Source organism: Bombina bombina, chromosome 9 (genome assembly GCF_027579735.1).
Source record: "Bombina bombina isolate aBomBom1 chromosome 9, aBomBom1.pri, whole genome shotgun sequence".
Classification (NCBI taxonomy): Eukaryota; Metazoa; Chordata; class Amphibia; order Anura; family Bombinatoridae; genus Bombina; species Bombina bombina.
In genome coordinates this window covers 47,659,959-47,675,349 of record NC_069507.1, presented here as the reverse complement: position 1 = coordinate 47,675,349, position 15,391 = coordinate 47,659,959, and the positions used below count along the sequence as shown (strand labels likewise).

The following is a 15,391-nucleotide window of genomic DNA, read 5'->3' as shown; positions in this document are numbered from 1 at the left end:
ATCCAAGTTTTACTGAAAACTGATTTGTAATTATATTAATTTAGTACCAGCGTCAAACTATTTTGTAGGCACAGTTCTTAATGCTTTAAACGTTGTAGTGTGTCCATTAGACATGCATTTCGTTTTGTTTAGACATGTGCGTTTTGTTTCATTCTGAATCAAAATTCGGACGAATTTGTCAAATTTGGAGCTTTGTATCGATTCGAATTTCCGAATTACCATAGCACTGAAACTAACCAATAAATCCGAATTTGTTCATTCGGATGGCCATGGACTAATCACAATTACACTAGTATTGTACAGTATATTAGGTTATATCATTCTTCTATGGGTTACACCTAATATTACAGTACATAATACTAGTCTAATACACAGCACATCCCACCTAACACATACCGAACTTCCGAATTTACGAATCAAATCCGAACTGAATACATCCGAATACATCTGAATTTATTAAAATCCGAATGAATCCGAAATGAATGCATTAGAATGTATCCAAATTCGAATTGATCCGAAAACGAAATTCGAAAACATCCCAAATCGATCCGAAACAAATTTTTCTGCCGCGCACAAGTCTAGTTTTGTTCCAAATCGAAATTCGGAGAAATTTGTCAAATTTGGAGCTTTGGATCAATTCGAATTTCCGAATTACCCTAGCAACGAAACTAAACTAATCCGAATGCATTTGTAACTAATAAATCCAAATTAGTTTGGATTTTTTCGTTACATTTGAATGGCCATGGACTAATCACAATTACACTAGTATTGTACAGTATATTAGGTTATATCACTCTGCTAGCTCTGTGCAGGGCACATTATGTAGTAAGGTTAGTACTTAGGTGGGATGTGCTGTGTATTACACTAGGATTATGTACTGTATATTAGGTTATATACCTCTGCTAGCTCTGTGCATATTATGTAGCTGGTACCTGTGAGGTTGGTACTTATGTTGATTCAGATGGGTTACACCTAATATACAGTACATAATACTAGTCTAATACATAGCACATCCCACCTAACACATACTGAACTTCCGAATTTATTAATCAAATCTGAACCGAATAATACGAATTTATTCAAATCCGAAATGAATACATTCTAATGTATCCGAAAAGAACCGAAACAAATTTTCCACCTCGCACAAGTCTAGTGTCCATGAATATTTGTAAAAATATGGTTATGTGCTTTATCTAGGAAAAAACACTTGTTTATAAAATTAAATCAAAATATTTGAATTCGAAAACTGTGGGCTTTTTAAGATTTGTCTATGACAATTTTAAAGTTGTTTCCCTTAAAGGGACAGTCTACACCAACATTTTTACTGTTTAAAAAAGATAGACAATTCCTTAATTACCCGTTCCCCAGTTTTGCATATCCAACACTCTTGTATTAATATACTTTTTACCCCTGTGATTCCCTTGCATCTAGGCCTCTGCACAGACTGCCCCTTATCTCAGTTCTTTTGACAGACTTGCATTTTAGCCAGTGCTGACTCATAAATAACTCCACAGGAGTGAGCACAAGGTTACCTATACGACACACTTGAACTGGTAGTGTCAAACTGTGAAAAACTGTAAAAATGCACTAAGATAAGAGGCGGCCTTCAAGGGCTTAGACATTAGTATATTAGCCTATCTAGGTTTAACTTTCAACAAAGAACACCAAGAGTACAAAGCAAATTTGGTGATAAAAATAAATTGGAAAGTTTAACATTACATGCCTTATCTGAATCAAGAAAGTTTGACTTGACTGTCTCTTTGAGATTATTGTTTAGAATAATTAGCATTTTCCACGAAAAAAATAAAGCATGATGCAGTTTGTTCATGCTGTGATCATGAGATAAAAAGTCTGCAATTAATTAATATTACCAACGGGGTATTTCGCTTTTGTGCGACACTAAGCACAGATATTTCTATTGCTCACCTAAGTCTCCACCAATTTATATCATATCTCAGTTATATACAGGTCGTTATGCAAAATATTCAGCTTTTTGTGGGTATCTTTAATTAACTAGTACACTCAATAGTTCTTGAGTTGAACAAGTGGATGGGAAGGCTATCTGTACCATATTCAACAAAATCACATCAGGCAGTACGTAAAAGTAAACAAGTAACAAAGAAAATAGGGAAATAAAACAGACCAAACAAGAAGAACTAAACAGTGAATTGTAAGGGGGCTTAGCATCATCTAGTGACTGAGAAGGTGTTGTCATGGTTACATTGGGCTAGTTTACAAGTGGCGCGCTATTGTTAGCGTGGGTTGTGATAACCAATATCACAACTGCGCTAACTTCCGCCCGTTTTACAAGTTGAAAGTAGGCTAAATTTGAGCGTATTGGATTTGCTTAAGTGAAAAACTAGCGCCAGTCATTACTGGTCCTAAGTTCACCTGAATATTTATAGCGTGGTGAAAAGATTTCCTTAAATATATATATCTGTGTATATAGCTATACCTATATATTCATATACATATAAAGGTATGGATATTTTACAAAAAAATAATTTTATATATATTTAAAAATAAAAAGAGCATTTTCTTCTATGTGAAGAACACTGGAATAAAAAATATTTATAGTTACTTTCGGGATTAGTGCTGTAGGTCTAATGTTGTGTCAGGGTTTATTTTTAAAGTGCGCTCCATTGAATCCTATGGGGTGAAGAAGTTAACGCGGTCATGATATCCAAAGGCCTGAAGTTAGCATGCATCGGATTTTGCTCACGTGCAAACAATTTACTTTCAACTTGTAATACGCTCGTTAATCTGCCTGCATTAAAAGTTTACTACCAGCAGTGCTTAATAGTGCGCCTCTTGTAATCTGGCCATTATTGCAAACACTGCAGCTATAGAGAGCTAAAGACACATGCTCACTCCTAAACAGCTACAAGCCTACCTAGATTTGCTCTTCAACAAAGGATACCAAAAGAACAAAGCACATTTGATACTAGAATTGCGAAGTTGTCTAAAATAACTTAAACTTTCTAAATCAACAAACATTAATTTTGACTTTTCTGTCCATTTAAACAAGGAGCTAAGCTGCTGAGTAGCATCACATGACTTTGGGTTTCAGCACAGAGCGTTAAAGGGACATGAAACCCAAATGTTTTCTTTTATGATTCAGATAGAAAACACAATTTTAAAAAAGTTTAAAATTGACTTCTATTATCAAATTTTCTATCTACTCTTGTTATTCTTTGTTGAAGAGATATCAGATAAGTAGCGTGCACGTGTCTGGAACACTACATGACAGGAAATAGTGCTGCCAATCCTGCCATTTAATGTTCTTGCTAATGTATAACATTGCTGCAAAACTGATGCCATATAAGATGCAGACACGTGCACACTGAGCTTAAATCCTTGTTTTTCAACAAAGGATAACAAGAAAGCAAAGAAAATTTGATAATAGAAGTAAATTGGAAAGTTGTTTAAAATGCTATGTTCTATCTGAATCATGAAAGAAAAATGTTGCTCTTTATGTCCCTTTAATTGTTCTAGCTAAAACTATATATAACAAATCATGTTATTTCTGAATATACAATTAACATATTTATTTTATCTCCCATAAAATCGTTTGTTACAATTATGCATTTTGCTACATTATTTAACCCTTTGAGTGCTAAGCACTTTCCCACCTGGGTGCTAAGGTTTTCTTAAAGGGTTTTTTATTTAATATTTGTAAAAATATTTTTTTTTTACTTCTTTTTTATTTATTTCAGATCCCCAAGACTTACACCGTTGGAAAGGTTAGGCGATTACCTTTCCAACGGTGGGTCTTGGGGGTCTGTAGCTGCTTAGATGCCTGAGATACAGGCTTCTAAGCAGCATGCCCCCTGCTCCTATATTTAACATTGTTAATGTTAGATAAAGTTGTGCGGTGACGTCATCATGTTTATTGCGCGTGACGTCACCACGCAAAACGGAAGCCCCGGCGATGCCTTTCATTATGCAGCACCGATCGCTGGGGTAGGAGCGGGTGGGAGCCCCCAGATCTCTCTCAAGTTGGGAGAGTGCTAGTGACGGCTCATTAGCACTCAAGGGGTTAATTACTTTTCTTGAAGCCCTGCAATGCTTCAGAATAGGAGAAATACAGTTTGTTTGGGTAAATATTGTTGTTTAAAACTTACAGTATTGAGCCCATCTGATATGATGACAATTGCTTCAATCTCATCCTGCTTCTAAAAAAAAAAACAACACAAAGAAAATCAAACCATGTGGAAAAACATGATATGTATTAAAATCAGGTAGGAGACAAGAATAATTATGATATGACATTCAACAGACAATGCAGTAAAACAGCAGGTAAGGGCATCAGGATTTCGTTTAAAGTGTGCCACCTGCTAAAACTCACTTTCTATACTAGCCATCTTATAACCAGGGACGGACTGAGACCAACCAGGGCCCAGGGCAAAAATTAGGGAAGGGTCCACATCCTCGCCCCTAGCACCCACCAGGGCCTGAGACCACCAGGAACAGGACCTCCAACAAAAATGGAAGGGTACAGCCACAGATCACTCCAGGGCCCCCCACTCTCCAGAGCCAAACCCCACACTACAGGGCCCCAGTACAACAGGCCTCCTATGCAGGCATAGGTCACCCACTTCAGGGCTAGGCATAGAGCCCTCACAGAAGGGACAAGCTCTCCATTTCGGGGGCCGCTGCTCCAGGGACAGGGCACCCTCTCTGCCCATCCTTATCTGCTTATTTACTGCTAGTGCAGATGTCAAGGCGGAGCTAGTTCCAGATCATTTGCCACCCGCCCCAGCTCACAACCACTAGGGAAGCTGTCAGGGCTACATCTGCTCTAGTTGATCTTTGAACTGGGGGGGGTTGTCACCACTGCACTAGCTCATCCAACTGGCTGTGACTGCAGGCATGAATAGCATATTAGAAGCCCCCACTAGTGGTCCAACCTTATTTTATTAGGTTCTTCATTCTTTTTAGTTTGGCCCAAATCTGATGTCACTTCCTGTGCAGTCATTTATTTTCCTAATTATTTATGCTATATTGCATAATCAATATTTTTTTCCAACAATGGTGGCAACCTTAGTGTACCCCAATAGAGCCTCAACTGCCAGAAATGCATAGTCAGAAGCAGAATGAGCTAATCATAAGGACATACAAACATGTCTGCTATACATTAGTTACAGAAAAACAAAGCAAAACAATGAAAGAGACATTCAAGTATAATAATAAAATGCTTATTACATTAAATGAATGATTATTTTAATCAAAGGATTAAACACATTGTTAAAGTTGTACTGCCAGGAGCAATGCATTGCAACTCTTGACTAGGACACAGCCTGTAAGCCAATCAGGACCAGCATACACATGCATCAGCCAATCCCGAGCTCTGCCTTGTTTAGGAATGGCACAGTAGGCAACTGGTATATGGCTTAAACCCCTTTGCATAGGTTTAACTATTAGTGGCAAATAGGCATTTGTTTAACAATAAGATTCTCACATTTATTATTACATAAGAATGCACCATAAAGACAAATAATGACTCAGTTGTGCTAAAACCAGGTAAAATATGTTTAGATGAGAGGCGTAAATAGCGCTGGTATGCATGGGGCACACATTTACCTCTCTGTCAAGTTCCTCAATTAAGGTGACATTTCCATGGAGGGGATCCACAACAAAATAACGTTTTAACCCAGGGTCAAAGGTCAGGCCATAAGTCACAGGGTAGCCCTCTGGGTCGCTTCCATTTAATGAATAGATATGAGTACCTGTAAAAGACAACACAATAATACATTGAGATGAAAAAACTAACTATAAAATATGGTTAAGGACATCTTTAGATTTTAGATTTACCAGTGTAGGCAGACCTTTGTTTCAGAATGAAACATGTAAATTACATTTTATTTAAAAAAATGTAAACTAGGCATGAACATGACTGACAGATAGCTCCTCACAAAAAAACCTGCAGCAAACAAGAATATGGTGTGTGAAAATAGGTTCCTATTTGCCAGTGAGCAGTTGAATTCTAGAACTTTATTATACATGATCATGTGAGTTTCACCTTAAATTAAAAAACTTTTACCGTTTCATACTGGAAAAAATATATTTAATATCTTTAACTGCTGCTATTTTTAATACATGATAGAAAAAAAAGAGTAATATGCCCCTTCAATTGAACTCACAAAGCTATTTTCCAAAAGCCCTAAAAATACATTATTGGATTATTTTTTAAAGGGACATAAAATCCAATTTTTTTTCTTTCATGGTTCAGATAGAGAATGCATTTTTAAAGAAGTTTCCAAATGACTTCTATTTCAAATTTGCTTCGGTCTCATGCTATTCTTTGTTGTAGAGATAGCTAGATAGGTAGCATGCACGTCTGCAGCACTACATGACAGAAATTAGTGCTGCCATCAGCGAATGCCCCTGCTTTTCAACAAAGGATAACAAAAAACTAAGACAATTTGATAATAGAAGTAAAATAGAAAGTTGCTTAAAATTGAATAATTGAATGTTTAAAATTGTATTTTCTGTCTAACTCATGAAGGTCTAATTATGACTTTACTGTCTCTTAAATCTTATGGCTAAAGTTTTTTACTTTTATTTTGTAGGACCTATCAACATAAATAAAGTATGGCTCAAGTGTGGCTATAGTTACCAAATTATCGTATTAATTATAATGTGGCAATTCTGATAAGGAAAGGTAAATAAATTACATTATTTAATCAATTAACATGATAAATAAAATAACAGCCAATTTTAATGTAAGTCTGCTGACAAGTCAGTTAAAGCTGAGTCATTTAGAATTTTGCACAGGTTAGTTTTATTTTTTTAAAGCCAAAAAGTCAGAATTTCAAGAATAGTTATAGTTTAGCACCATTTTACCTGACAAAGTTAACCAACAGCATCTGACTTTTTTCAACCTACTTTTTTTTAACAAGTTGCTTAGTTAATTTTTATAGACCTCATTTTAATTTATTCACATATTTTCAGATAGGAAAATCTTTTAAACCTGGTGTGTAAATGACACTTGGTGACTGAAGTTGAGAAACCCTTGGGGGGGGGGGGGTTGTTGTTTATCGACCTAAACAACACATAATATTTGATCTAAACAACATGCTCAATAAAATAGCTTATACCGCAATTTAAAAGATTTCATTTGTAGACAGAAAATGTTGGTTAAATTTACACATCATATCATTGGTCTTGTACCCATATTAATACATAAATAACTTAATTAATATTAAAGCCTTTGTGATTATAAAAAAACCTGGCAGTTTATCATATTAACACCAGATGATAATTGATTACTTTTTTCCAGCATCATAGCCATTAAATCAGTGTATAGGGCCGCAAAATGAAGCTCTGCAATGAAGTGTGAATATAGATAGACAGACAGATAGATAGAAAAACAGATGGACGGATGGACAGACAGACACAGGCAGATATAGATACAGACAGATGGACGGACGGACAGACAGACACACATAGACAGATAGATGCAGACAGCTAGGGATAGATATATGATAGATAGATAGATAGATAGATAGATAGATAGATAGATAGATAGATGATAGATGGATATATAGATAGACATAGGTAGATGATACTTTAGATAGATAGATAATAGTTAGATAAATAGATAGATGGATGATAGATATATAGATAAATAAATGATATATAGATAGATGATAGATAGATAGATAGATAAATAGATTATAGATAAATAGCTTATAGATAGATCATAAATGGATAGATAGATAGACAGACAGATGATTGATAGATAGATAGATAGATAGATAGATAGATAGATAGATGATAAATAACTTAATTAATATTAATACCTTCGTGATTATAAAAAACCCCTGCTAGTTTATCATATTAACACCAGATGATATTTGATTACTTTTTTCCAGCATCGCAGTCATTAAATCAGTGCAAAGGGCCACAAAATGAAGCTCTGCAATGAAGTGTAAATATAGATAGATAGATAGATAGATAGATAGATAGAAAAAGAAAAAAGATAGAAAAGATAGAAAAACAGATGGACGGATGGGCAGACAGACACAGACAGATAAAGATAGATGATAGATATATAGACACACAGACAGACAGATGGAAAGACGGACACACATAGACAGATAAATGCAGACAGCTAGGGATAGATATATGATAGATAGATAGATAGATAGATAGATAGATAGATAGATAATAGATGGATATATAGATAGACATAGGTAGATGGTACTTTAGATTGATAGATAGACAGACAGACAGATAGATATATAGATATATATAGATAGATAGATATATTATAGATAGTTAGACAGATAGATGATAGATAGACAGATGATAGATAGATAGATAGATAGATAGATAGATAGATAGATAGATAGATAGATAGATAGATAGATGATAGATAGATGATAGATAGATAGATAGATAATAGATAGATAGAAAGATAAATAAATAGACAGATATATGATAGATAGCTAGATAGACAGATGATAGATAGATAGATAGATAGATAGATAGATAGACAGATAGATAATAGATAGATAGATAAATAGACAGATAAATAGATGATAGATAGATAGATAGATAGATAATAGATAGATAAATAGATAAGTAATAGATAGATAGATAGATAATAGATAGACAGACGGATATAATAGTAAATAGAGACAAAAAAAAACTAAATATTGGAATAAAGAGAGGGGATAAGATGTATAATATCTAGTCTGATTCCGCAGTGTTAAAATGAACATGTGATACTGACCTACAGGCGTATCTTCAGAGAGGTTTAGCAGTGCCATGTTCCCATTAGTGCTTCCAGCTCCGTTATCAAAAAAATATGGAGCATAATTTGTTTGTACTGAAAAGAAGAAAAAACTATGCATTAAAATATTGTGTGAGGATTAAAGTCACTACCTTTTGTTAATAATGAAATAGCTTCCATTGTAATAACTCACCCAGAAACTGTACTTGCTGATCTGAAAAGACCAAAGGCATAAATCATGTGTGACCCCACTGCACTGCTGCAGAACTGGCACTATAGGTGCTGTGTGACCATTATACTCAGTGAGAATGAGATTTAGCTGTGTGCTATACTTTCTATGTAGCCATAGTGTGCTATACTTTCTATGTAGCCATAGTGTGCTATACTTTATATGTAGCCATAGTGTGCTATATTTTCTATGTAGCCATAGTGTGCTATACTTTATATGTAGCCATAGTGTGCTATACTTTATATATAGCCATAGTGTGCTATACTTTCTATGTAGCCATAGTGTGCTATACTTTCTATGTAGCCATAGTGTGCTATACTTTATATATAGCCATAGTGTGCTATACTTTCTATGTAGCCATAGTGTGCTATACTTTCTATGTAGCCATAGTGTGCTATACTTTATATGTAGCCATAGTGTGCTATACTTTATATGTAGCCATAGTGTGCTATACTTTATATGTAGCCATAGTGTGCTATACTTTATATGTAGCCATAGTGTTCTATAATTTCTATGTAGCCATAGTGTGCTATACTTTATATAGAGCCATAGTGTGCTATACTTTATATGTAGCCATAGTGTGCTATACTTTATATGTAGCCATAGTGTGCTATACTTTATATGTAGCCATAGTGTGCTATACTTTATATGTAGCCATAGTGTGCTATACTTTCTATGTAGCCATAGTGTGCTATACTTTATATGTAGCCATAGTGTGCTATACTTTCTATGTAGCCATAGTGTGCTATACTTTATATGTAACCATAGTGTGCTATACTTTATATATAGCCATAGTGTGCTATACTTTATATGTAGCCATAGTGTGCTATACTTTATATGTAGCCATAGTGTGCTATACTTTCTATGTAGCCATAGTGTGCTATACTTTCTATGTAGCCATAGTGTGCTATACTTTATATGCAGCCATAGTGTGCTATACTTTATATGCAGCCATAGTGTGCTATACTTTATATGTAGCCATAGTGTGCTATACTTTATATGTAGCCATAGTGTGCTATACTTTATATGTAGCCATAGTGTGCTATACTTTATATGCAGCCATAGTGTGCTATACTTTATATGTAGCCATAGTGTGCTATACTTTATATGCAGCCATAGTGTGCTATACTTTATATGCAGCCATAGTGTGCTATACTTTCTATGTAGCCATAGTGTGCTATACTTTATATGCAGCCATAGTGTGCTATACTTTATATGCAGCCATAGTGTGCTATACTTTATATGCAGCCATAGTGTGCTATACTTTCAATGTAGCCATGAAAACAACATAACAGCGGTATGCTATGGCTGTCTCTACAATGAGAGGTCTACAGTAAACTTTGGGTTCCAGATTTGGGTCTGTGACATATTTTAGGTGTTGCACAACATGTAAATACATTTTAAAAAGTAAAAAAATAACCGTTTATAAAAATTACATCATAAATGTATAAAGTAAAAAACAATATTCTGATACTTTTTAATCAGTATGTGCTTTTATAAAAAATAAACATTATTGAAAATATTTGTCTTAATATTTTTTATTGTTACAAATATGAACTTAATAATAATAATAATAATAATTGATAATCAAATGTAAATGAAATGCAATCCAATCCCTTTGTATACAACTATGGTATTGTTCCTAGGCAACTTACTCTGAAGTTGCTACCTTCTACGCACACCCATGAGTCACTAAACTTTGATAAAGGTCTCTGGGCTGGCGAGAGTCTGTAATAATGCTTGCCAGTACTTCTATTTACACACTTTTTAACCTAAAAACAGGGGGTATCGTTAAGGGGCATATACTGCCTTTTTGTATGGGAAGGAGATACATACATTACTATGAAAATCGTAAAATAAAAATCATAGAAAATTAATAATTGAACCATTCACACAAAAATATATATAGGAAAAATGTATTGTTAAGGTGCATTAAAAAATAGTTAATCAAAAATCATATTTTACCAAACAGGTAAATTTTTTATCTAAATGATATAATAAATGGTATTAAATATAAATAGCATAATTTAAGTACACTGGATGTGCTATAAACCTTGTGAGAGGCCATACAATAGAATATGGGACCAGGATATCATGAATACAACTAATGTTTTAATTTAAAGCTACATAAAAGTGGTAGTTGAAAGGTAAAGTAGTGGCTTTCAAATGTAATTAAATACATTTGAGGGGTAAACTTTTTTTTACAATCGTTTTTTTCTATTGAAAGTTATGTTTTTATTGTACACATGGCCCACATCCTATATGGTGTAGGACCACATGTCATAACTAAATGACAGCTGTCCCTCCCACAACTTTTCTTGTCAGGGCAACTATACCATTTTCCATGGGCCTCCTGTCACTATCGCCCCTCTCATGGCCCATATGTGACCCCACTCCTCCAGGTGTAGCACTACTCCACCAAACACTACCACCCACAAGTACCCTTAACCTCCCTGTTCGGGGAAAGCCTCCAGGATATTTTGGGAATTATGAAAAACAAACAAATTATCTGGATGCAGATGTCATTCCTGTCATCACTTGGTCATAAAGATACATGTGGTTTATTGAAAAATCTGCACTGGGCTTTCATGTCCCTTTAAATATTTATTAGTGTAATATACAGAGAATAAAGATATGCTTTGAATATTGATACTAGCAAACATACTAATGCATGAGAAATATTTTGGAAAAAAAGGCCATAATTGTGGTCTGGGTTCTTTTTAGACTCCCCAATGGTCAAATTAAATTGAGTGTATGATGAGCTCTTTACTGGTTTGGAGATAAGATCCTCATTTACATAGCTTAAAAAATAGTTATATATATATAAAAATAAAGAATACATATTGGTTCCGATTAACACAGTTATTACTGTGCATAAAATATGTTCTAGTCACTACATTGTTTCTTTATTTAATGCCTCTTGTGCTGAGACATTTCATATCCCTGTGTTAGAGCTGTTTATGGTTATTTGATGTTCATTTCATTTACATATACATTTAATGTCCCCCCCCCCCCTATGGCTTACATGTTAAATAGGAACAGAGTAAATTATTATTTTCCTAAATATTTCAAACACACATTTTATGGTCCCATCAATTCCCCTTGAAAAAACACCACCATTTAGGATTTTATGTTATTCAATAAAAAAATGAATAATATATATATATATCCCATTATTTTCATAACTATTTGAAATAACATAATCTACTAATTTACAGGCATTCACAGTTTTTAATGAGTACAAATATTTGCCCCTCCCTAGAGTGGTCAGCTACTGTGTAATGCAGAGAAAAACCTGTACAAAGTGTATATCTGATATTAAGCTAGACATAAAACATATTCAATTTGCTAATGGCATAAAAATACATCAAAACTACAAATAAAAAGTTGCAAAGTATGAAAATTCAAATGTTGCCAAAGCCAGAATAAGCAGAAATATAAAACAAAGTTGCTCCATTGCAAACATCATTTTATTATCATCACTAACCCTACTTAAGGGGAAAGGGGGATATTTGTCAACATACTGGCATTTCTACATAAAACCGTACGCATTCTGCAAGGTTGAAATTTAAGCTGAATTAAAAAAAATCTATAAATAGTTTTAATTCTAATATATTAAATAAGGGAATTACATAAATACAGAGAGCACATGCAGTTAATGCTGATAATCAGGATTCTCTTCCTTTTCAGTAGCAAGCACCTCTGAAGAGCTAACATTTCTTCACAAGTAGCCCCTAAAACAGCACATAAATATCAATAATAATTACAAAAAAATCATGTGAGTTCAAAAAAATTTCTGCCAAGTGAATCACAGATTTTAACAAATTTGCTTGGAACCTATAAACAAAAACAAAATATTTTAGAGACAGATATATATTTGTATTATCAGGAAAGTCATTTATTGTCCACTAATTCTGATCAGAGATGCAAAAAATTGTTTAAAATACCAGAGCAACATAAAATGAATGCAACTTACTAAGAATAAACACAAACAATAATATATATTTAAACACAATAAAAGAAATGAGTGCCCATTTTTTTAAATTTAATTTATCTGACTCATTTCACTGTACCAGAAACACTAATTGGCATAGATCATTTGGCTAAATTCATTAGCGCACTTTACCTTACGATTCTTGTCTGATAAACTATCCCTGGCACATTTTCTGATTACACACTATCTATAGAATAATTGCACATGACAGTGACATTTATATGGCACATTCTCTATGGCTCAATGTGTTATGTATAACATACTGATATCTACTTTATATAGATCTGTATTAGGGCAAATTTGTTTTGTTAATTAAAGGGTAAGCCTCCTATAATCCTTCTATATTGTGTCCAGATGTCCAGTTATTAACTGTAGAGTCAGGTATTTCAGCTAGACACTTAGCTGATTAGTTTAAGTTTGATAACTTATATTGGCATATGGCTTATTGACTGCAGTGCCATACATCTGACCTAAGGAATGGTATGGGCATTTAACTAATTATGACCACATCAACCACTTTCTTTAGATCACTTGCTGGACATCCAAAATGTCTATGTAGTACTGCTGGCAAGCCTAACTCCCAATTATACATGTACACTAAACTGCAATAACAACCTGAAAATAATTAAACCAAAAATAACATAACTTATTTTATAAGTAATATTTACTGTTTATTTTCAGTTTCAAATATCCTGCAATAAATTATAAGAACATACTAAAAATATATCAGACATTTACTGATATGTTATAGTTTAACAATATATAGACATACTAGCTAAGGCAATAGTGACCCTCAGCGTTTGTAATATACAATAATGTACAATTTAAACCATTTTCACATATATTTCTGGGTTTTTTTTGTTTTCTTGCAGCCTTTCAGAAGTTCTGTAAAAAGGCCCTTAAATTTGAAGGGTTAATATCTCTTACTATCTGTAAGATAGATAAAGACGGATTATCTTTCTAGTACTAATAGCTTCTCTCCCTCTATCTCACAATGAAATGAAAAGCAATTTCACTTACCTGACAGGCAAATGTGAACTAAAGACAACAAGAAAAATGGTGAAAGGAGCCAATTTTGTTTCATCACCGCAGGGAGAATTTTTGAGCCCTTTACGCTTGGAGTTTGATAAATCTTACTTAAAAGATCCATAGTGCTTGGTACCTTTCAGGGCAGCGTTACGATTCAGTGTGTTATGGGAGGTAACAGATGCTAAGATGCTAATCTGATGACACGTCTTATTTCTCTTCTTCCTAGTATCTAATTAGACCAATTACCTCTCGAGGAGCTGAGGGAGTATTTGATATAAAGAAATTGCCCTATACACAGTTTGTAATTTCTTAATTTTACATTAATTGTATTGTTCAGATTTTTGTAGGTCACTTTCACTCAAAATATGAGAGATTAAGGACTTGCAAGAATTAATTATATTCATCACAAAAATAATTAGATAGGTACATCCTCTCTCCAGGGGGCAATGTGCTTGTTCAGAATATAAAGCTTTCCTAATTTTATTTAACAATGGTTTTGTCATTTATCCAATAACAAGTATTCCTAAAATCTTTTAATGTATTAATATTATTGTAAAGCATAGGCAAATTCTGTAGCACTAGGTACATGAGCAAACATAGAAAAGGAGACTGTCTTATAGTAAAAAAAAATGCAGAAACATAAAGAAAAAACTAGAAAAGGGCACACTAAACATTTTTTATTGTTCGCATGCTAACTGTGCTCAAAGTTAAATTTTAACAAGACTAGGTTAGCACACGTATTACAAGTTGAAAGCAAAAAGTTAGAGCGCTAGCAATAGATCAGGTCTGCTAACTTCAGGAATTTGAACATTGTGACCAAGCTAACTTCTTTTTCAAGGGGGCACGCTTCTAAAGAATAACTAACAGTTATCGCTTGCATACTAACCCGACACCACACTAGATCAACAGCGCTAAACTTGAAGTGAGGAAGAAATACTTTACATTCAAATGTTCTTCACATAGATGAAACTGTTTTTTTTTAATTTTAAAATATTTATTTCTATACATATCCATTTTTTTTGTAATATATATATATAAATATATATATATATACCTATATATCTATATGAATACACATACATGTATATACAGTATATATATATATTGTATATTCAGATATATATGGAAATAAATATTTAAAAATACATAGAAGCGAAGAACAACATTGGAATGTAAATTATTTATATTTAAACACCTTAAAACATACAGTATATACATTGATTAAAAGTTATATTGCAGGTTTAAAGGTAGTTCACTGGAAAGGGCTCATAAATGTATATCTATCTATCTATCTATCTATCTATCTATCTATCTATCTATCTATCTATCTATCTATCTATCTATCATCTACCTATATCAATATATATATACACATTTAAACACATAAATAAATACACAT

General features: G+C 33.5%; 1 protein-coding gene across 1 annotated transcript in view; it reads right to left on the bottom strand.

Annotated features, from left to right (window-relative positions):
* CDHR1 (cadherin related family member 1) overlaps positions 1–14,113 on the bottom strand; it is a 75,334-nt gene extending 61,221 nt beyond the window's left edge. Inside the window, exons 1-4 of the mRNA XM_053692874.1 lie at positions 13,984–14,113; positions 8,741–8,836; positions 5,584–5,729; positions 4,125–4,175 (exon numbers count right to left, since the gene is read on the bottom strand). Of these exons, the coding sequence (XP_053548849.1) occupies positions 4,125–4,175; positions 5,584–5,729; positions 8,741–8,836; positions 13,984–14,113 (423 nt within the window). The remainder of the gene's footprint in view (positions 1–4,124; positions 4,176–5,583; positions 5,730–8,740; positions 8,837–13,983) is intronic.
* Positions 14,114–15,391: the final 1,278 nt, after the last annotated feature.